The sequence below is a fragment of the Carassius gibelio genome, chromosome B23 (genome assembly GCF_023724105.1).
Source record: "Carassius gibelio isolate Cgi1373 ecotype wild population from Czech Republic chromosome B23, carGib1.2-hapl.c, whole genome shotgun sequence".
Lineage (NCBI taxonomy): Eukaryota > Metazoa > Chordata > Actinopteri > Cypriniformes > Cyprinidae > Carassius > Carassius gibelio.
Window position 1 is genome coordinate 7116709 of NC_068418.1, and position 24214 is coordinate 7140922.

The 24214-nt window shown below is 37.2% G+C and overlaps 1 protein-coding gene across 8 annotated transcripts in view; it reads left to right on the forward strand.

Moving 5' to 3' along the window:
• utrn (utrophin) overlaps nucleotides 1-24214 on the forward strand; it is a 193575-nt gene that overhangs the window by 108080 nt on the left and 61281 nt on the right. For all 8 annotated transcript variants that reach the window (XM_052594682.1, XM_052594686.1, XM_052594679.1 and 5 more), the window contains 3 exons: nucleotides 11179-11351; nucleotides 12297-12453; nucleotides 23112-23241. In XM_052594682.1, coding sequence (XP_052450642.1) covers nucleotides 11179-11351; nucleotides 12297-12453; nucleotides 23112-23241 — 460 coding nt within the window. The remainder of the gene's footprint in view (nucleotides 1-11178; nucleotides 11352-12296; nucleotides 12454-23111; nucleotides 23242-24214) is intronic.

Here is a 24214-nt window from a genome sequence, read left to right on the forward strand (position 1 = left end):
CTAAATACAATTTTAATAAAATAGTTCACCAAAAATTAACATTTGCTAAACATTTCCTCACCCTCGGGCCATCCAAGATGAGTTCTGATGAAATCTGATGTTTCTTCATCAGATTTGGAGAAATGTAGCATTGCATCACTTGTTCATCAGTGGATGCTCTGCAGTGAATGGGTGCCGTCAGAACGAGAGTCCAAACAGCTGATAAAAACATCACAATAATCCACAGCACTCCAGTCCATCAGTTAATGTCATGAGAAGTGAAAAGCAGCATGTTTGTAAGAAATTAACCCATCAAGGTGTTTTAAAGGGGTCATATGACTTTGCTAAAAAAGATCATTATTTTGTGTATTTGGTGTAATGAAGTGTTTATGCAGTTAAAAAAAAAAAAAAAAAAACATTATTTTCCACATAATGTACATTATTGTTTCTCCTCTTGTCTGAAACGCGTAGTAAAAAAAAAAAAAGCTAATCGTTCTGAAAAGCGAGGTGTGCTGTGATTGGCCAGCTATCGAGTGCGTTGTGATTGGCCGAATACCTCAAGTGTGTGACAGAAATGTTACGCCTCTTACTGTGCTGTGATGCCTTGTCCCGGCACACGATGAGACCAAACCAATAAAACCCTTTACTTTACATTACATTACACCCATTACATTATCCACTGGAGAGCAAGTGATGTAATGAAAAAACAGCAAGTAAGATTTACTTCATTTTTTTTTTTTTTTTTTGTAAGTTTTAAGTAAAAATGTAAGTATTAAGTAAAATCTACTTAACTAAGTTAGGTGAAATTACCAAAGAAAAGACGTAAATTTAAAGTAGCCAGTTAGAGTTTGATGAGTTTTTTTTATGTCATTATTTCTCAAATACATTTCACATAGTCACAGTTTATAAACTTTACTCAATGTACCTCTGGAAAAAACACACACTATTAAAGCATGAAGTTCACTTACAAACAAGCAAGTAAAAAGGCAGGCAGCTTGTCATCCTTTTTAAGATCTGTGCACTCAATGTAATTATTAACCAAATGAAGACCGAGACCTCAATACTTGGTCCACCATACACAGTGACAGCAGTCAGTCTTTGAGGATGAATGGGAAAGTGAACTCCAGATCTCACAAAACAGTAAATTACTAAACCTAACCTCAAAACTAAACATAGAACAGTCTAAATACATCTCGAAAAAACTACAAATGTTAACTTTTTTAATGATCCATGCCCCAGTTTATGATGGGGAAAACGGGACCATTACTTTGATATGTACTTAAAGAATCCTTGGAAACATTAACAAACAATTCAAAGTAATATATACTTTATATAAGGTTTTTTTTTTTTTTTTTTTATATACAAGCTAATAAATAATACTAATAGTACTAATAAATAAATATATATATTTAAATTCTTGGCTGAACTAAATTATTTAATGTAGAAATTACATTTGTTTTATTTAGTATTTACTTCACCACAAAATCTTTTTTATCAGTATATTTCTGAAAATCTGATGAAGAAACAAACTTGGATGACCTGAGGGTGAGCACATTTTCAGGGGATTTTTTCAAGGCGTTTTAGGTGAATGTGTTTATTCTGTTTGCTGGAAGCAGACGTCTCAATACTGAATTTGTAGATATCTGCTTTCTGCTGCATTCGGCTCTCAGTTTTGAGCACATCTATAATGCAGCCGCTCTGACAGCTGTTCAAGCGCTTCTAGACAGATGAGAGACATTGTGAAATGGACTAGATTGCCCCAAATACCACAATATATATCTATTATTAATGCATCTGAATTGGACTGCATAAAACCTAACACATGCGATACTTTGTAATCTTTGCTATTTTAAATGTTGTAATTGTGGTTATTGTGTGTGTGTTTTAGATGTTGCTCATGTAGGGTCTGTCAAGGGTCTGATGAGGGTCTTAAATGAGCCGTCATTTAGATTGACTACACGAATATTGATATTAATCAGTTCATTATTACACCAACATGTGGCATTACGCCGCTGTGCTCAGAGATGTCATTTTTGCTCTGTGTTGAGAAGAAGAACATGATTGTTAATGCTTATTTGGATCAAAGGTGCTATTGGCCTAAAATGTTTGAGAAGCACTGCTGTGGAATAAAGATAGAACAGAAAACACTGAGAGAAATAATAGATGCTAAAATATGCAGAGGAGCATTCAACATCAGAATCATAATGCTGGCTATATTTTATATCTGTTCTACAACTATAGCGCACAAAAATATCCAAAGAAACACAATGAAGGTGTTAGTTTGTTTATTTATTGTATGTGTGTGTGTGTGTGTGTGTGTGTGTGTAGTTTTATTCATTTTTATATTTAATATTCATTATTAGTATCATCACACTCTATAACAAGAATCAACAACACATATATCCCAAAGTGCATTGAAGTATTGTCGAGATTTTTATTCCTGGATGTGTGATGAATATTTTAATGCAGATGAAACATGGTTTGTGGGAGTTTCATATTTTAGAGATATCTTTGACTAATGTGAAATAGGTGCATATATTTCTGATATATTTAGAGAGAGGTTCTTCTGATATGCAAAGTTCGTTTTGGTCTTTGTGAATTCTTTGGATTATTATATCCAAAAATATAAAAAGAGCTTTGTTCAGACAGACTTCTTTAAAAATGAATACATAACGTTCTGTTGCTAAGGCTAAGAGGTTATACCAGTTCATGTAAAACCCTTTCAATCGTTTTTTCAGTGTTAAGTGAATACTGGAACACGTCATTACCTCAAATAAGTAACTCTAACAGTAGTCTTGCTTTATTTATTTATTATCTAAAAGCTCTCTCATTAAAAGTGAGAAGGCCTCTTTTTCTTCATGGCTGGTTTATTTGAGGACCGAGCCTATGGAAGTGTTGTTTCTATAGATGTAGTTGATCAGCTCTAGGCTCTTACACATGGATAACTGATAGATTGCCATCTGCTGTTGCTGGTGAAGTCATGTGTTTGGTTCATATAGTTTAATCACACAGCAGTGAAAGATGTGGGAACATGTCCAGTTTACTAGATTGGCATTTCTTGAAGGAAATAACATGCTGCTGCAGGACCAGTGTTTGTTTTAGATTTGTTTAGGTTATAGATCTGAGATCTGTAGATGAGAATCAACACACAATGTGGTTTATGTGCCACAATGTTAAAAACATGCGAAAAAGGTCCGGCCAATCACAAAAAAATATACAGATATTACAATGACATCAACACAATACTACTTATAAATATGTGTAAATTATATCTGGTCTCTGTTTGATTCAGTATTTATGTGTTATATCAGACACAGTTCTTTTCAGTTATGCTGAAGGAAGCCTCAAGGACCAAATCTGTGAACTATAGTTGATCAACTATGGTTGATATAGTTGGTACATTTACTATAGTGTTAAAGGTTAAATTTAGTAACAGAATCCAAGCTATTTGAATCAGTGATTTAACTTGATCTGTCATGCCACATTAATCAGCAACAAAATGGTATTCATTGTTTGAATTAAATGTCAAAATTGGCAGAATTTGAAAGCTGAGGTTTTTTCACATTAAAATAACAAAGCACAAAGTGCACTGCCACTACTGTGGATGATAGGCATGTTTCAAATGATGTTTAGTGAAGCACTACAAATTTGACAATTGACCATTTGAAATGTAAGAATCAATATTAGTTCATTAAAATAAAAAAATCAATTAAAACAGATTAATCATTATTGTCAGGATGGATGGATGAATGGGTGGGTGGTTATATGGATTGATAGATGGATGAATGGTAGATGGATGGGTGGGTGGGAGGGTAGATGGATCGATGGATGAATGGATAGAAGGATGGATGGATGGTAGATGTATGGATGGATGGTAGATGGATGAATGGGTGGATGGTTATATGGATGGATAGATGGATGAATGGGTGGGTTGGTAGATGGATGGATGGATGAATGGATAGAAGGATGGATGGATGGTAGATGGATGAATGGTTGGGTGGTTATATGGATTTATAGATGGATGAATGGTAGATGGATGGATGGATGGTAAATGGATGAATGGGTGGGTGGTTATATGGATGGATAGATGGATGAATGGGTGGGTTGGTAGATGGATGGATGGATGAATGGATAGAAGGATGGATGGTAAATGGATGAATGGGTGGGTGGTTATATGGATGGATAGATGGATGAATGGGTGGGTTGGTAGATGGATGGATGGATGAATGGATAGAAGGATGGATGGTAGATGGATGAATGGTTGGGTGGTTATATAGATGGATAGATGGATGAATGGTAGAATGATGGATGGGTGGGTTGATGGATGGATGGATAGATGAATGGTAGATGGATGGATGGATGGATAAATGGATAGAAGGATGAATGGTAGATGGATGAGTGGATGGATGGGTGGATGGAAGGATAAACATCTGAATTTATCTTTTAATTTAAATAAAAAGTTATATGATATCATAGGATATTGCATTATTGCACACTCCCTAAGAGGTTTTCCACACTGTGATATCCTTAAAGGGAGGTTTTGTCTGGTTAAGCCAACATTCAGGGACATTTGTCCACCAGCTACACACACACACACACACACCCCATTATCAGTGAGGTGCAGATGTGGACTGGACTCAGATGCTTAATAGAAGTTCCTGCACAGAAATCTGCTCCATCACAACTCACAAGTTCAAAGTAAGTGTGTGTGTGTGTGTGTGTGTGTGTGTGTGTGTGTGTGCGTGCATGTGTTTGCGATGTAGTGGAAAAAGTGCATGTAGACATGCCTTCCTAATAATGTCAAAACCGTTCATGAACCGTCGCCATGTTGAAACATGGTTTGAGTTTCCATGAATCAAACTGCACTTTTCGCCTCAAACTTTGCATTTTCATTTCTCCCAGTGACTCTCTTCCCATAATTCCCAGAACTGTGAAACATTTCCCTCATGTTTCAGTTCACCCATCAACCTCTGATTTCACCAATCACACTCTTTCCGTTTCCAACCAGTTTTGGTATTATTCTCCTGCCAGTGTTTCGAGCTTCGGTGTTTCTGAGTGTGTTTATTTTAACTGCAGCCTGTTTCTCAGTTGTTATAATCATATGCATTATTATTGTTTGCGTAAACAAACATTCTCATGTAATAACTCATGAACTATTATGTGTTACATGTATTCATATCCTGATTTGATTGTAATCCAGCAGGGTTTGTTTACACTCACACACATGCGACTTTGTGCACATCAAACGTGCCGCTCTGGATATTCATTATGTAAATGCGCTAATGAAGTAAAGGCACTTCAAAGGGATTTGCTTATGAATATTCAGAATTGTCTTCTGTCTTTGCTCCCGGCTGCTTTAGGCTGCGCGCGAGTAAGTTCGGACCACATGGCCCCTGACACACTGACTTTATGTTTTTAGACAAGCCAAGAAATGCCCATATGTACGTTATGAATTTCAAAGGAAGTGTAACACACACACACACATACACTGAATAAGGCTGTTAACTCGGAGTGCTGTGGAGAAAGGAATAGGCGCTGATATCCAAATGAAAAGTGAGATATTGGTGACAAATACAAAAAGCAAAAATGTGAAAGACAGAAATATGAGAGGAGCGATTGAACATTTGGTGGAGTATTTGAGTGAGTCACAAGCAAGACATCTGAGAGAAGAGCACTTCACTGATAGCACACGTCGCAGAGACGTCTATCATCTGGATGATGTGTTTTACAGTGTTTGCTCCAATATCTACAACATGTCTCTATATATGCAAAAATATGTTACAGTATCTGTGGCAAAACTGTATGTATCTATAAAATATATGTTCTAAAATCTGCAGTAGTGTATGCCCATGCTTTAAAACACAATATCTGCAAAATATCTACATATGCTGCAATAGCTGCAATTTGTCTATACATTCTGTAGCTGTCGTTATGTGATAACTTTGACAATCCACAATATGCCACAATGTCTGCTATAAGTTGCTATAAACTGTATATTACTGGAAGAAATTGCAAAATTGCAGTCATATGCAGCAACATACAGGTACTGCCTACAATGTTGTAAAGTATTTTGCTACAGTAAGGCATAATACCTGCAATATATGCATTATGTTGCTGCATATCACTGCAATAAGTTGCTATGTCTATCACAATGTGCTGCTACAATAAGGGGCAATGTGTTGCTGTAATACATTGCAACATCTGCAGTAAGTGGCTGTATATTGCTGCAAAAAATCACAACGCTTACAGTGTTGCAAAACATGTTGCTGCTGTAAGCTGCAATATCTGCAATTTGTTGCTGTAATATGTTGCAACATCTGCAGTATTTTGATGCATATTGTTGTGAAAAGTTGCAACTCCAATAGTTGTGTGTGTGTTGGTAATTAGTGACAAATTTTTGCAATATGTACTTAATGTCACTGCAACAAGTCTCAATATCTACAGTCGATTGCTATATGTGTTGCTGTAATTAGTGACACTATCAGCAAAATGTCATTATTAAGTGACACACAAGTCACATAAGTCACATTATTAACAATTAATTGCTTTGCATCATGTTGCTGTAATTAATTACAGCATCTGTGACATGTCATTAATACAGTATGTGGCCAACCAGAGTGAGCTTTTTACCACCTCGTCTGAAGAGTGCATTTGCGACGCAAATAAAGTCTCATGAACATGTACTGTCTGTACGACTATCTCACATTTTTTAAATGAACTTTCCAAAAATTTGATTTGATTTTAAGGATGTTATAATGTTGTATTATAAAGTAATTTTTTATTTAACATGGGTAGTAGGCACTTCGGTTGTCCACCTACTGTATGTCACTGTAATAAATATCAGCACATTAATTGACGTGCGTTTTCTTGCAATAGTGAGTTTCTGCAATATTGCAGTTAGTGTTAATTTTGTCATCTTTTTTCAGTTTTAGATTTTTCCTTGTTAGTTGTCATCTTGTTATCATATTTAATCAACCTTATCCTATTTAATTTGTCAAGTTTTAGTCAGCTAAAAGTTTAGTTTAGTTTAAGTAAAGGAAAATCTGAAGTATTTTAGTGTAGTTTTAGTCAGTGAAAACTTGAAATTTTAGTAATAAGATTATTATTAATTAATCGTAAAGCAGTATAATCATACAATTATTTAACAGCCATTTTTAATGTAGTCTTAGTCTTACTCAAATGTAAATTTTAGTTACGTATCATATTTAGTCAACCTTGTCCTGTTTTTGTTTAGTCAAACATTGTAATTCTCGTTAACGAAATCAACACTAGTTGCATTATTGGATGCTCTATTCCCAATATACACAAAATTACTGTTTGTTGTCACGAAGGTCAATATTAGCAATAATGTCAGACACATCGCTGTAAATCACAATGTGTAATCTGTTGCTAAAATGTTGGATGTCAGCAAATTCAGCATGTGTTTTTAATCGCCTACTGTTTAGAATGAATGTGCATTAGCTCTTTTCAAATCAGTTTGTCAGATATTTGTACACAAACTTGACCCTGCAAACCTGATTCTCTAGATCACACACTCGTGCTTACTGAGTATCTCTCTCTCTCTCGCTCGTGAGAGCTTCACATATTCACAGATGCTGAAGTTGTTGCAGGACTTCATAAAAGTTTGTCTTTCCCGCCTTTACATTCTTGTTCAACGTTCTTCTTTTTTCATTTTCGGCACTGAGCTCGCTCTCTTTCATGGTGGGGCCCAACAGGAAGTGGGTGTGTGTGTTAGTTTAGAGTGGGATGGAGGGAAAGAGGAGGGGAAACAGAGGATGCTGAATAAAATAATAAACAGCTGCCACTGGAGGGAAAGACAGGAGAGAGAGAGAGAGAGAGAGAGAGAGAGAGAGCAGGGAAAAGTCAGCAGTCAGAGTAGACCACAGAAGCGGAAAGCTGGTCAGCCAGAGACTTTTAAGACAACTTTTGGAAGTTCTGGAAAGTTCTGCAAGCTGCTTGTGGAGATCTTTACACCTCGAAAGATAACCTCATCTCAGACCTCCATCTAAACAGATGTTCTTCAAGTGCTGATGTGAAGATCAAGCTGGACTTGTGAAAAAAATCGGACTTGCTTCTGGCCTTTCCACATGTCTAGATTTGGAGATGTTCTCCTCAAGATCAGACCTCCATTGCTCTTCTTGGCTCTCTGACTCTGAGTGCGTGTTTTCCACGAGAGAGAGCGAATCGGACAGCCGTGCTGCTCTCCTGGCTTGCCCGTCCACACAGAGCCTCTTTGACACGAGTAATTGAGCACAAACGTTTGCCTGAGGGTCACAGGAACCTGGAGGAACAATACGCTTTCTGTGTGTGTCTGGACTAGAGCGAAAGAGCCATGTGTGCTCGTAGTGAGAACAAGTAAAGCGGGAAAATCATCTTCAGATCACTGAACCAACATTTGGATATTTGGTTGAATCCCTAACACCATCTTCAATCTGCCTCCTGCAGAAGATCCTAAACACTGGGCAAGACCCATCTAACACTGGAGCATGCGTCTCTCAGCACACAGCGCCAGAGCTTCGGCACAGGCTCCGCTCCACGCCGCCAGACGTGTGTGTGTGCTCTCCACAGATGGTCCTGCATATGATAAGCTGCGTTATGTGTGTGTGTGGACGCCCAGAGGAGACTGATCCGTTGCCAGATTTCTCTCGGCCGGTGGCATTGTGGAATGTAGCGTGGTAGAGGAAGACGGAGATCATGATGATTGGTCTGAACTTCAGCTTGCAGGAGTTGCTGCAGAAGTTTGAGGAGGTATTTCCAGATTTGATTGTGGAGGAACGGATCAGGGGGTTGGAGACTACATCTGTAGATCATTAGGGATGACACGATGTACATACATTGTATTTATATAAACTAAATTTTAAAATATGATCGTTTGATCATCACAGATGTAAAATACTCAAAAGCTTTAAATCGAACATCTACTCTAAAGAATTTGCTTGGGAATCTCCACTTGGGAGGTTTATCTAGGATGCTGAAAGTTTTCGTCTCTTCCCTCCAGAACACAGTGTGGAGACCCATGAAATCTTCTACCTTCTCCTTAAACCACCAAAACTAAAGCATGAGAAACAAAATAACATGTTTGTGATTGGGACAGTTCACTAAACGCGCTGGACAGTTTCATCTGGTATCAATTGCTTTGATTGACACAATGATCGGTTTATCACAAAATAATTTTTTAATGAAACAATATACCATTTCCTGACCTGTTAAGATAGTCCCATTAAGGCTGTTCTGTGAACTGTCCCAATTTTGTCCTCGATCCAGACACTTAAGCTCCGGACGCTGGAGGGGGACGCTACAGCAGGACGTGTACTGTTAGTCACTAACTGTGCAATATCTCGTTCAGGAAAGAGAGGTTTCAGAGCATCTCCCACCTGTGTGTGTGTGTGTGTGTGTGTGTGTGTTAGTCATTGAGGATGCTTCCACCAACAAACAAGGAAAGGTCAAACATGAAAATGTCATGTTTTTTTCCTTTAACCTGTGTCTCTCCCTTGGGTTTGTGGGTAAGTTTGGTTAAATTAGAGCACGCTGAACGACAGCTCTGGGGAGTCTTTATGATCTAGAAGCAATTATTTAACTTTATTAACGAGAAAAGCTTTTTTATTGCCTCGTTTAATAGGTCAGGCTGCCAGATGAGGGAGTTTTAGTGTGTGTGTGTGTGGGGCTCGTGCTTGAATTGATCACAGTTAAATATTTCATTAAGAACTATACGAGATGAAGAGCAGAAATGAGATTTCTAGTGCGCTGAGGCTTCAGTCTGCTGGATCTGTGTGTTCATGTGTCATGTGAATTATACAGATGCTCGCTTGATGCAAATAGCAGTCAAAATGACAATAACCATCCAGAATGGCAAGCTCCGATCTGATTGGCTGACTGACTGTGTTTATTCTGGCCATCGGTTGTTGCTGTTCATCTGGGAAAAATAGTCTTCTTTACCTCAAACCAGACAGCATCTTTTGATGAAGATGTATTCACTGCGTTTTCCTAAGTTTGTGAGGTCCATGAAGTTTTGTTAAAGACATTGAGTTTTTTTTTTTCTCTCTCAAGTTTAGTTTTTTGTTTTAGAGTTTTTTTTTTTTTTTTTCTCCGATGGCAGCTTTGTTTCAGACAGTCTGTTTTGTTTAGATTTTTGTTTTGTTGTTTCAGAACATTCTGTATGTAGTAATGCAGATATACGATATCCAAAAGATCTGTTAGTCCAAGAAAGTGTCTTAGAGTGTAAGAAGTCAGTTCTTGTGTCTTTCACATTCAATTCTATCATAACACTATCTAATCTCTGTGATGTGTGTTCCAGCAGCCTACAGTTAGCACTGTCGTGTGTGTTCAATGCTGTTCTGGTGGATATTGTGTAAAAGAGTGACAGAAAAAGAGAAAGTTTGTCACGTAGCAGAGTTCACTTTGCAAATTAACTGGAAAAGACCCAAACCTCCTCCTACTGTCCTCTACATGTCGCAGTAATTCCAGCAAGCTTTATTTTCACAATTAAAAAAAAAAAAAAAAATATATATATATATATAGCAGTTTATTCTGTTAGAAAAAAAAACTGTCACAGTAACTGCTGATCCAATCGATGTTGATGTCTGATAAATATCCAGAGTAACATTAGACAGGATATCCTGCAGTGGTCTGTAGTGATGAGTACATTTTAAAGACAGTTTGATGTTAGTTTGGTTTTAAACATCATGTACAGTAAGTGCTGATAAATTGTGCTTTTGTCATAGGTTTATGATTGATAACTGTTAAATTGTGATGCTGTGTTATATAAGGAATGAAAACTGACTTCTGAGTTCTACTGAAACTAAATAAACCAAAATTAGACAAAAAATAGACTTATTAGACTTAAGATAATAAATTATCTTAAAGCAAACAAAAGTAAACAAAATAAAGTATTAGTTCATAACTAGTAATTCTGTTGGATGGTGTGAATGACTAGATTATGTGCTCAGTGTCTTCGTGGGTGTGATTAATCTTCAGTTCAGTATGCTGTGTGTGTGTGTGTGTGTGTGTGTGTGTGTGGGGTTCAGTATCAGACTGACAGCTTTAATTGTGTGTTTTCCTCTCAGCGGTGTGGAAACGTCTCTGCCTGTCTTTGTTGATTTGTTTATCTTTTCCTTTAACGAATCCACATAATGAAGGTGGTAACAGTGCAATTAAAGCAGTCTCTTCTGTCTCTCTCTCTCTGTGTGTGTGTGTGTGTAGGACATCCAGGCGGAGATCGAGGCTCATAATGATGTCTTCAGGAGTGTGGATGGGAATAAGATGAAGATGGTGAAGGCTCTGGGGAGCTCAGAGGAAGCAGTTTTCCTCCAACAGAGACTGGATGATATGAACCAGCGCTGGAACGACCTGAAGGCCAAATCAGCCAATATACGGTCAGTCACACACACACACACACACACACACCTCAAGTAACACTTTAATGTTGAGGTCACTTGAAAACCATCAAACATGTCACTTAGTAAGGGCAGATGGAGCTGTGTTTCACTTCTACCGTCAATTTGAGCAGCTGTGTGAGTGTGTGTGTGTGTGTGTGTGTGTGTGTGTGAGAACCAACCAAAATGGACAAACAGGAGACTGTGTCTGTGTGTGAGAGAGAGGAAAATGGTGTAATTGTGTTCTAATCTAATTAGGGATTAATTAGTGAACACGTGTAATTACAAGTCTTGCTGATGCATCCATTAATACACACACACACACACACACACACCAGGGCTTGACACTTCTTTTTGCCCATGAGTGCTTGAGTTTTTAAGTTGAAAAAATAAGCACACTAATATACAAAATATACACGTAATATTTTTGTTTCAAGCTGTATTTCATAATACTGCAATTATTTATAGGCCTGCTATAAACTGTATAAACTATATTGGCATAATCTGTTCATTACAGTTATGCATATGTCTGTATAATTATAAATACACTGGGACTTTTATTTTGAAATGTCTGTGCTTTACAGCTTATTCAACATGAATGCTCTAAAACAGTGAGTTTTAAAGAATGCACAACAGCACTGTGTCTCTACTGTGAAATGTGCAGGATTTCTTTATTATAAGACTTTGATTAAATATTATAATACTGATTTTTTTTTTTTTTTTTTTTTTTTTTAATGATCCACAGGGTACTTTTATTTTATTTGTGTACATGCTTCTAAACACATTTTTGAGTTCTACCACATCTATTTTAATAGCAAATGTGTACACACACAAACATATATGTATATAAAAAAGCTTCACCTGTTGTTCTCATTCTGTTGGAAGGTTCTCCTGTGTTTGTGGGAGAACCTCATCTTCAGTATTGAGATGTGTATGTGTGTGCAGGACTCATCTGGAGGCCAGTGCTGAGCGCTGGAGCCGGCTTCTGTCAGGCCTGGAGGATCTGAGCCGCTGGATCAGTGTGAAGGACGAGGAGCTGAACAAACAGATGCCCATCGGAGGAGACGTGCCCACAGTGCTGCAGCAGCAGAACCACTGCACGGTGAGAGACGCTCTTCTAATCTCTTTCTTCTCATCAGATCCCGTCTCATCTTTTTCTCAAATCTTTAGTTTCCCATTGTCTCCTCTCCTCTCTCATCCTCGCATCTTTCTTTTCTCAAGTTGTCTCCTAACGATGTCAGATCTGCGTCATTAATAGCAGCCAAATAACCTAATAGCCCAGCTGCTGTGAAGTCTGTTAATCATAGAAAAAAAGAGGATATCAATAAATTGTGTAGCTTTAAGAATTAATCTATATTTAATTTAGAAAATAGAGTTTGATAGCATCATTCAGTTTCTGTATATTTCCAACTTGCTGACGGAAACAGGGAAAGGCTGAATTTTAAATGGCTATAGTCAATGGTTAAATATTAGGAAAAATACTATTTCCTAGAGATGTCAGTATTATATCAGTGGTGCTCTCCTACAGTCATAACAAAAGTTCTAAAAATATATTACAGATTAACTGTTTTTGTGTTTTTTGTACATTTAATTTGATTTGTACATTTAATTCTCATCTTGTCTCGTCTCATCTGTCTCTTCTTGACTTTGTCTTTTTCTTGTCTCGTCTCATGTCTCTTTTTCTCCTATCTTTTTCTCTTAATGTTCTTCATTCTCTCATCTTTGGTCTCTTCTTAGCTTGTCTCCTCTTACATTTAATGTGGTCTCATTACTCTTTTTTTTTTTTTCACATGTCTGTTCACTCGTCTCATCTCACTTCATTTTGTTACCCTTTTTTCCTCTTAGAGCTTTCTCTTCTCAGTGTCTCTTCTTCTCTCTCATCTCAAATTGTGCCTTTCTCTTCTCATTCTCATTTCTTCCCATCTAATTTTTGTCCTACTTTGTGTCTCTTTGTTTTCCCATCTTGTCTTCTCTTCTTTACTCTGTTTGACTGGTCTTGTCTTTCCTCTCTCTTATATCGTTCAGTTCTCATTTGTCTTCTGTCTTCTTTTTTCTCTTAATCATCTTCTTTTGAATGCTCTCCACAATAGTCTTTTTTTCTTGCATCTCTCGTTAGTTTTTCTCGTCTCATCTTGTCTCTGTAAACCCTGTATCATCATGTCTCGTCTCTTCTCGTCTCGTCTCTCACTTGCCTCTTCTTTCTTTCTTTCTTGTCTTGTCTTGTCTCATGTCATCTCATGGCCATCTTGTCTCCTTTCCTCTTTTTATAGTCCTGTCTCTTCTCCTCACCTCAACAACTGTTGTCTTGTCTTTTGTCTTCTCTGGTCTCATCCGCTGTCTCATTTTGTCTTATTTGTCTCTCCTCTCCATCCTATCATCAGCCTCTTGTCAGATTCTCCTTCAGGAAATCTTGTAGAATCAGAATGAGCTTTATTGCCAGGTATGTTTACACGTAAGAGGAATTTGTTTTCGTGACAGAAGCTCCACAGTGCAACAGAATGACAGCGACAGAACAAAAAACACAATAAGGAATAAAAAATACAAAAAAAATAGAAATAGGTAGGTAAGGAATGACAATATACAAATTGACAATGTATGGCAGGTATATAACAATGAGCAGTTATGTATGTACAGGTATATTATGTGCAAAAAATTTAAGTGTACGCTAAGTATGTGTGTTAGATAAATAAGTGTATGTGTATATAAATGTAAATAGCGTTGTGTTCCACAGTTATTATCAGCTGTTCATAAGATGGATTGCCTGAGGGAAGAAACTGTTCCTGTGTCTGGTCGTTCTGGTGCTCAGTGCTCTGTTGCGTCGACCAGATGGCAACGGTTCAAAGAGGGAGTGTGCTGGATGTGAGGGCTCCAGAGTAGGGCTGTCAAAAAAAAAAAAAAACTGCAAATAAATATGATACAAATTCAAATTATATTCGAATTTAAAATGCATAATTTCAGTTAGGGTGAAGAAAAGCTTTTGGCTTCTCTCCTGAGGCCACAAGAGGGCGCATTGGGCAAAATATTACTAACGCAGGTTTATTTAAAGCATAGGAAAATATGACTGTGAAAAAGTGCATAAATTTTAAAATAATATTTATAAACCATTTATAATTAAGTAGCTTAAAGAACTATAAACAAAACAGCATCATGTGTGCACGCATATTTTAATATAAAGGGCCAGTCACACAGGGTACATTTTTCATTTAAACATGAGAGGCAGTGGGATGGGGAGAAACCCAACATAAAGTCTCTAGATATGTTTTTGAAAAAAATTTAACCCACCCTAATTTTACATGGCTTTCTTAACATGCTGCTCTGTTGTGCGAGATGCGAGTGCAACGGTGACAGAAGATGTCCCTCTCTAGAAAATTAGTGAAATATGTGTTCTGTGTGAATGGTTTGGTTTTAGTTTTGACGTAAACAAGATCTTTCTTTTCACATTATATTTTTCCGCAATATTTTGAATGAACATAGCAGTAGCACTGCATCTAGTTGCTTCAAATGTATAGGTTAACAAAAACATTATAATGCAATGACACTTATATTCTCATTGCATCTCGTGTGCCACTGATAATGGCCAAAGTATAATTTGACCATTCGCATCCGCGCACCATCCGCATTATGTAATTTCGTCATCAAGAGGGCTTGCGGACAGCCACGCAACAGTCCACGCGGTCTCAAAAAGTGCCTGCACGCTGACGGGGTGCACGGCTGTCAAAGCAGTGCTTGCGGAAGAGTGTGTGTGTGTGTGTGTGTGTGTAACGAAACAAAACTCGGAATGTGAAGTATACCCGGGGCGGGCCTTAAAGCAGCCTATTTGACAGATACCTAAAATTTGAATGCAACTTTTTTGCATTCGAATGTGGATTTTCGACGAATATTCGAAAGTTTTTTTGACAGCCCTAGTCCAGAGTGATTTTGCCAGCCCTTTTGCTCACTCTGGATAAGTACAGTTCTTGAACAGAAGGGAGGGTTGTACCGATGATTCTCTCAGCAGTCCGGACTACCCTCTGTAGTCTTCTGAGGTCAGATTTAGAAGCTGAGCTGAACCAGACAGTTACTGAAGTGCAGAGGATGGATTCAATGATGGTGGAGTAGAACTGTTTCAGTAGCTCCTGTGGCAGGTTTAACTTCCTCAGCTGGCGAAGTACAACCTCTGATCGGCCTTTTTCACGATGGAGTCAATGTGAATGTCCTACTTCAGGTCCTAAAAGATAGTGGTTCCCAGGAACCTGGTTGACTGTGCTGTTCATGATGGTGAATGGGGGGAGAGCGGGGGGTTTCTTACATGATCATCTCCACTGTTTTGAGGGTGTTAAGCTCCAGGTTGTTGAGACTGCACCAGACAGCCAGCTCTTTTACCTCCTGTCTGTAAGCAGACTCGTCACCGTCCTGAATGAGGCCGATGAGTGTGGTGTCGTCTGCAAACTTCAGGAGCTTGACAGAGGGGTCCTTAGATGTGCAATCGTTGGTGTACAGGGAGAAGAGCAGTGGGGAGAGAACACAGCCCTGGGGTGCTCCAGTGCTGATTGTACGGGTGCTGGATGTGTATTTTCCCAGCCTCACTAGCTGCTGCCTGTCTGTGAGGAAGCTGTTGATCCACTGACAGACGGAGGTGGGCACGGAGAGCTGAGTTATTTGGGCAGGAGGTGTTTATGCTCCTCAGCTAAATGATTATATTGGGTCTTTATATTGTAATCATGTGTCATATAGTGTATGTGTACAGTGTGTCACTCACCTTACAAATGACCAAATGTGTCATTAACCACCTGTGTGATAATGACAGTAATCAAGATAATAGCAGTCCTGAGCTGCACAATCAGAGCGTTTACACGTTTCTCACCTTTACCCGAACACATTTTAATCTGTTTGACTGAAATTAATGTTTGACTGACCCTGGGTCACATATAAGTCTTTAAAAGTTTACATACACAGATCCAGAAGAGCATTTTGTATGTGTTTTATGTGTTTCTGCTGTATGATGCAGGGATACCAGACAAAACACCGCAGGGAATTATGGGAAGGTGGCAGGAAGGTTGAAACCGTAACGAGGCTGTGGCAGTTTGGTTATGCTCGCTCTCTCTTTCTCAGACAGTTTGACTAATGATTCTCTGGAGCGAAGAGAAAGATTGCCCCCCATTTTGACTTTCTCTCCCTCTGTCTCTCTCCACCTCATCTATTTTTTGGGCTCTTATAATAGATTGTCTTTGAGCCGGCTGCCCTGGTAAGAGCTTTAGCCGCGTGGGTACAAAACGGCAGGACTTTTGAACACGTCACGGCTGATTAGTGTGCCGTGCCACCCGGGCGACCAGGATAAAGCGCCCAAGAACACGAGATGGAAGTGGAAATGAATAATTTGTGTGAGGTCTGAGAGACATAGAAGAGCCGAACGCATTGTCTGTCTGAAAACTTTCACTGATAAAGACACTGAGCCAGTTAAAGAGACACAGGATGACCTTTATTCCAAGATTAATTGAGTGTAATGAGACCATTAGATGAAATGAGTCCATTTTGAGAAGGTGATTTTTAAAGTACATTTTTGTTTGACTTTTAATATTTAAGTGGTAACTGCATTGTGCCATCTCCAGCTAAATTAAAATATCTTATTTAACATATCAATAAGCATGATATGCTGGGATGTAATTATGCCTTTAAAAAGTAACAGGGTTGACACTTTTACAGTTTAATTTGACATCAAAGGCATGAAACTATAAAGAGCTTAATAGAAAAGGAAACATTCTTGAAGACTTTCATTTTCATTTTTCAGCTCTTATTTAATTGTAATTTATTTAATTTTATTTGAGTATTTTATGTTATGTTTGTTTGTTTATTTGTATGTTTATTTATATTTCAACTAAAAGATATACATTCTACACTACCAGTCAGAAGATTTTGGACTGTAAGATTTTATACAGATTTTTATTTATATTTTGTTAATTAATAATTATCTTCTGCTCTTGAAGCCTGCATTTTTTTTTAAAATCCAAAATACATCAAAAGCAGTATGTACTGTATATATAGTGTGTCTGTGTTTGGCGGGTGTGTATTAGCATAACCGTGTGATTTCTCCACAGCATTCGTTTGATTATTGGCCATAAAGTGTACTTGAGGACAGTGGCTCTAAATTTCTCTCGGCCTTATGTCTCAGTAATAGTGTTTATTAATCACACATCTAATTATCCAATAGAAGAGCCTCCTTTATTGCTGCTATAATTAAAACTATCAATCACCGTTTTTTGGAAAGTCCTGCGAGCGGGAGAGTGTGTGTTATTCTCAGTTTTACTGATAAAAGCTGAAATGTGTAAAGCTTGTGACCGTTACAAGGACAAATGATTCATGTGATACCAGACACTCTTTTTATCAAACTTTAATAGGATAAATCAAACACAAATTTCAGTTGTCCTCATTTGCCCAAATATCATTAAAAACTTTCAGTGGAACATAAAAGAAATTTAGTCAGATGTCTGTACCGCTCTTTTCCATTCAGTGACCAGAAAGGACAGAACAGCACTATAAAAGTATCATAAAGTAGTCCATAAGTCCTCTGAAGCAATATAATAGTTTAATGTGAAGAACAGACTGAAATTTATAAGCGCGTGGTTCCTAATTTCTCATGGAGCTCTTATATAAGCACTATCATGCTGCATTAGTCACATCACTGTAAGGTTTTTAGTCCAGGCACACAGAAAAAAAAAAAAAGTAATGACCTTAAAAAAAGTTGGAAAGCGTTTTTGCAGTGATTGCGGTTACTTTGCCGGCTGAGCTCTGTTCAATAATGGCGACGTCTGTGTGATTTATTCTGATCGTTTGAGTCTTGGATCCTCCGAGTGTTAAATAAAAGACAGATTAAAGCCTTAAACCTTCCTCTAACCTGAGACAGGAAAGAATGACCTCACTATTACTAATAAGAATGGCTCTGAAGATCCTTTTGTGTTGAAATAGAGAGATACTTGAGCGCTGACATTCTCGTCACCTGACAGGAGTTGTGTCTCTGTTAGTCTCCATCAAGACATAAGCTGAAGTTTGCCTCTCAGCTATTGATTTCAATTTACACGCTTTTTAAATTCATCGGATGCTAGTTGTCTGATATTTTAGGACCTGAGCAGATACTGAGTCATTGCAGAGGCCTACGACTTTCCAGATTTGATTTGTGCGAAAGCCTTTTGCCCTCTCTCTCTGCTTCTCCTAATTGAAAGCATTCAAAGCAGATTGTGTTCTAGCTGATAAAAGCATCTATTGACCGAGCAGACTGAAATGTGGCTTGCCTTCTAGAAGCAGTCTTAAGAGAGCCGTGTGTTTCAGGACAGAAACAAGACAAGAGTCTGAGCAGAAAGTGTGAATATATACTTCATGAGCCCGTGCTGTCGGGAACTTAAGGACATGAGCTGGAGCAGTTTTTAAAAGAATTAGAAATCATTTAGTCATACAGGATAGTCTTCTTTATCCATTATGTTCCAGGTTGAATGCAGTTTAAGCTATTTGCCACAGAGAATGGTTTTCTCTGAAAATGTATTTATCTAGAATAACTAGAGTAATTCGTACCATTTGCATGTTGGTAACACATTTAAGGGCCAATTGTCAGGTATTTCTATTTTTTAATGACTCATTTTTCTACAATTAATCCAGTATAAATGCTTAAACAAAAGCATCCAGACATCTGCTCCTCAGACAGTCATGTTACATGTATGTGCTTTACTGTAAAGATACATTTTCTGCTTGTTTTCCTTAAAGCAAGTGACAACTGTACTGAACCGGGTACAGTCTGACTTCTAAACACGATGTCCATTTAGCTCAATTAAAAAGTGAGGGTGATGTCATTCTGAAGAAAGCAGCAGCAAAGATAATTATTGTTGCTGTGTGTTGCTATGGCGATAAGTGGCACTTTGGCACCACTCCAGCATCTTAAACCTGAGCTTCAGTCTGTCAAGGGCATCCTCCCCAAAAACAAGCCTCGAGGATGTCTTGGCTGGAGCTGAGCCATTAGAGCGCTTGTTTGGGAGTCTTTAAAAGGTGTTCAGGATGTGTTTGCCATTTGATGGTTTTGAGTGGTCTTTCGCTCCAGGCACTGAGGTTATTCATTATGTGAATGTACGAGCTTTTGTGTTTGGCTGTTTGTGTGTGTCAGAAGTGTTTTAAGAGCTCGGGAAGAGCACTGATGATAGTTTGCCGCTTTTTGGCTTTAAACGTGGAAACAGTCATCATCTTTGTGAGAGAAAGAGATGGAAGACATCGATTTGCCGCTGATGTTGAAGGTTGTTTACTAAAGCATGTTTCAGCTGCATCTTAAAGAGAGCGTTTGCTCAAAAAATGTAATTCTCATGATTTGTTCACTTCGTGTTGTTCCAGACCCATATCAACTAAACACAAATGAAGGTATTTTTAGTGGAACGTAAAATGAGCTTTCTGTTCTTCCAAAGTAAGTCCACGCAGCCCTTCAAAAAAAAAAAAAAAAAAAGACATTTAAAAAAATTATCCTGATGAATTTAGATGTTTAATAGAAGTCTACTGAAGGCAAACAATGACTTTAATAGAACAGTCTGGCATATATTTGCATATTTTGCTATTTGTTTATTTGAATTATTATGTTTAATTAGAAATAAGAACGTTTAACCAGAAGAGGACTTTTGTTTTGTTATTGGAAGAGCCAGGATTAAGGCATGATTAGGGCTGGCCGATATATATAAAAAAAAATGATAACTCGATATTGTCAAAATTTTTACGATATTCGATATATATCTCGATATATTTGCAATTGCATTTAAATAATGAAAAAAAAACATGATTTTCTTTTGCCCATAAAAAATAAAATAAAAAAATAATTTAGATTAACAGCTTATTTAAGCAGTTAAAAAAATCTAGACCAAGAGATCACTTACTGCTTTTTATTAAATGAATACATGTCGGTCTATATGTAACTGAAGCAGTGCAAATTAAGTACAGAAAGTGCATTCTGTCAACTTTTTAGTGGATGCAATTTACAATTTATACTATGCAACTGGGATAAGTATTTTATTTTAATTTTTTTAACAAGTTTTTTAAGCAAAGAACACAAGTCTGTCAACTGTCTGTGGTTTTAAGAGAAGCTCTGTGGCATGAAACTATGTTCCTACTGACATTAAAAACCCTCTTAGATGGGGAGCTAGTTGCTGAAGCACATAGCTATTTCTTACATATAAATATATATAAACGAATACCAAAGACTTTTGCATTCTCTCTGTCTATATTATGGAAACTGGTAAACATATCTGTGAAATTCCCCAATAGTAATTCCAATTGGCCATAGCCTATGTTTCTCTATTTAAACATCAGCGGTGAAAGTGCATTTATTTTGCGATCACAAATGCAAACAATACAGTTGAGATCACACAACAGAACACAGACCGGCTGAACGACGCTTTCATTAGATCGCTCAATTACAGCTTGTTCGTGTTTTCAGATTATCGTCGGCGGCTCTTCCGCAATGAGGAGTGAGCACGTGCGCATGGTTACCAGATTGCTTAAAATAAGCAAACACAGAGCAGAAAATGTATCCTTGTAACAGTGGAGCTCTGATTCGGAGATTTAAACTCTTGTTATCTGGCAACCGCTATCATTAAGCTCTCGTACTAGAGGGGCGTAGAGCAGTTACAGGTTACTTTTTTGGACATTCGGCGCGTTCTTTTGGGAAAGTATGCTTGAATTTGAAATATTCGATATTCCCGATATATTAAAATTTTACATCGTCGTCAAAATTATTCCGATACTATCGCTTATATTCGATATATCACCCAGCTCTAGGCATGATCACATTATGAGCTCATTGGACAATGGGAAGTTGTTTGAAAAGGCAGACAAATTAGAACCACATAATCTGTATTTGATTATCTTTTTTAATGTTTGGGATTTGGAATGAATGATGGTGGGTTTTCTTATTTTTGATTGGAAGAGTTTTCTTGTTTTTTATTTTTGAACGAGTTCAAAGTGCTTAAACTCACAGAACTGGCCCAAGGGTAAAAGTTCACTACACATTTTAGATTTGATTCAATTAAGTCTTATATTCACATATAAACATTGATCAGTGAGCTCATCAAGTATGGTAAATGGAAGCTCAAACAACCTTAATGTTCAAGAACAGGCTTCACTGGTTACATCTCAAGTACGATTGACCTTCTGTTTGCCATATTTGAGGTGCTCAATAGGTGCACTTTGTTCAGTGTTTATTTCATTAATCTTTATGTGAATCTCTCTCATTCATATAGATTACTTTTATCGATGGTTGTTTTGAAGCGTAAGGGTTTTGTTGTAATGAACTTTCAATGGAGGAAAACCATTTGTTTTTCGAAGATGAATGAATGTCTTATGGGAATGACATGAGGGCAAGTAAATAACGATATCAGTTTTGGGGGAATGATCCATTTAACTAAACTGTAAAATTAAAGTGTTTAAGGTTATAGCCTACTGTTAAACCATTGCAATTACCTATCATTGGGGAGGTTGAAAGAAAAGTGAGAAACATGGAGAAATGCAAAAACAAAACAAACAAAAAACTACTCGAGATGAAAATAACATGTTATTAATGGTCTAGTTTGCTCAAAAATGAAAATCTAAAAAATTCAGTGGGGATGAACAATTGTTTGGTTACACAAAACGTCTTTTTCTTGTTCAGCAGAAGAAAGAAGCTTGTACAGATTTGCTCAGAATTCAAATTTTTAGGTGAACTAACCCTTTCAGGAGTGATTCAAAGTGGAGCTGTTTACAGTTTTTGAGGAAAGTCACAGCTTGACATATTAATAGTGAGTGCAGATATGTGTATGTAGTATATTTACCGGTTTAATTCTGTATCTCTGCTCATTTGTGATGCTCTGATTTGACCTCATATGTGTCTCTTTCTTCGTCTTACTCTAATCTTTATGATTTTTTAATATCGGTCCTTAAAATCTCCATAATGCTGTTTAATGGAGCGCTCCTCTTCATGGGCCTCTAATGTGCGGCTGGTGCTCACCACGTTTACTGTAGCAGGATGTAATTAAAAGGCTTATCACTTCCTCCGGCTCAGTTTAACGACCGTTTCAGAAGTGTGGGATGGTGCCGTGACCCTGCCCTCCAGTCGAGCCTGAGGGCCCAACTATCAGAGGAATGGTAATCCAGTTTTCCTCTCCGCAGAGATTTGGCTGTTCATTTAATTGTGTGTGTAGCGCTACAGAAGTCCTGCGCTGCCGGAAGGCAAGAATTAGTTTTGTTGGAGTTTGAGGACGGCTATTAGTTTGGCTAATTTGTGTGTGCCCCTGCAGAAATGCATCGTTTGACCTCGGAGATCGTGTTTGCAGTTTCCCTTTAGTGTCCTTTTTATATGTGCATCCTATCAATCTTTCACTGCCCTTGTTCTCACATTTTCTCGATCACTTTGTTTTTCCCTTTATTCTCAATGATCTCCTGCTCACACACAAACATACTCACTCTCAGATGGAGAGCTGGCTTACATAAGCAAAGATATACCATCAGATAATGACAGACTGTGATAGACCTAATGGAGAAAAAAAGCCTGATGTACAGAATGAAATTCAAACTAAAGTAGTCGGGCAAATCTTAATCTTTCCATTCATAGTCCATTCATTCATCCATCAATCTATCTTTTTATTTCTCTCTATTAATTGGTCGACTGTTTTCTTAATGACCATTGTTTTCCCACTCATTTCTTTGGTTTCTACTGATTTCTATAATGAAGCTCGGTTTTTGAGTGATTGACAGGTTGTGATGTGATGTTGATGGATGTGTTTTCAGGCTCTGAGGGCGGAGCTTAAGGCGCGTGAGAATTTAGTTCTCAGCACTTTGGATCAGGCACATATGTTTCTGGCCGACCAGCCAATCGAAGGACCCGAAGAGCCACGCAAAAACCTGCAACCCAAAACCGGTGAGAGACCCTCATTTCTTCATCCTGCTACCCTCCCATGCATTTAATGGAAATAAAAGTAGTCTTGACAACAGTGTTTGAAAAAGTTACTTTTTAAAGAAAAGCTCCACAACATTGCGTTACTCCCTAAAAAGCAATTAATTATTTAACTTATTTTTTTCTAAAGTAATACTTTATTTTACTTTGTCTTTACTTTTGAAATCTATAAAAAAAAATTGAAAGAAAATTACATTTTTGGCAAAAAAATTATAACACCAAACACCTTTTCACACCAAAAGTAAAATGAATAAGCGTCAGGCTGAAGAAAATGTAAATATAAAATGTGCTGCCATTCTGGATTGCATGAAGAACACTCTTTAGAAATGAAAAAATAAACAAAAATCTAATCTTATGTTTATCTAAAGTAGTGCTGTTAAACTAGTAATCGTGATTAATCACATCCAAAATAAACGTTTTTGTTTACATAGTGTGTGTACTGTGTATATTTATTATGTATATATAAATACAAAAACATGCATGTATATATTAAAGAAAAATGGTATGTTTATATATTAAATATATATATATATATATATATATATATTTATATATATATATATATATATATATATATATATATATATATATATATATATATATATATATATATATATTAGGGCCGGGACTCGATTAAAAAAAATAATCTAATTAATTAGAGGCTTTGTAATTAATTAATCGAAATTAATCGCATTTTAATCGGATATAAATATTTGACCTGAGAACAGTGAGAAGTAATTTTTTTTCACATGGATTTATAGTATACCATTGAATAATGACTGAATGCATAAGCTTAAGCAACAAAATATTGTTTATTTTTGTTCAACCAAGTCTAGCAGACCAGTGCAATTTTTGCCATGAAGTGTAGCAATAGCATATTTAAAAACAATTTAGAAATAGTACATTTCAGAAATTCAAGAAGCTTATAGGTGCTGGA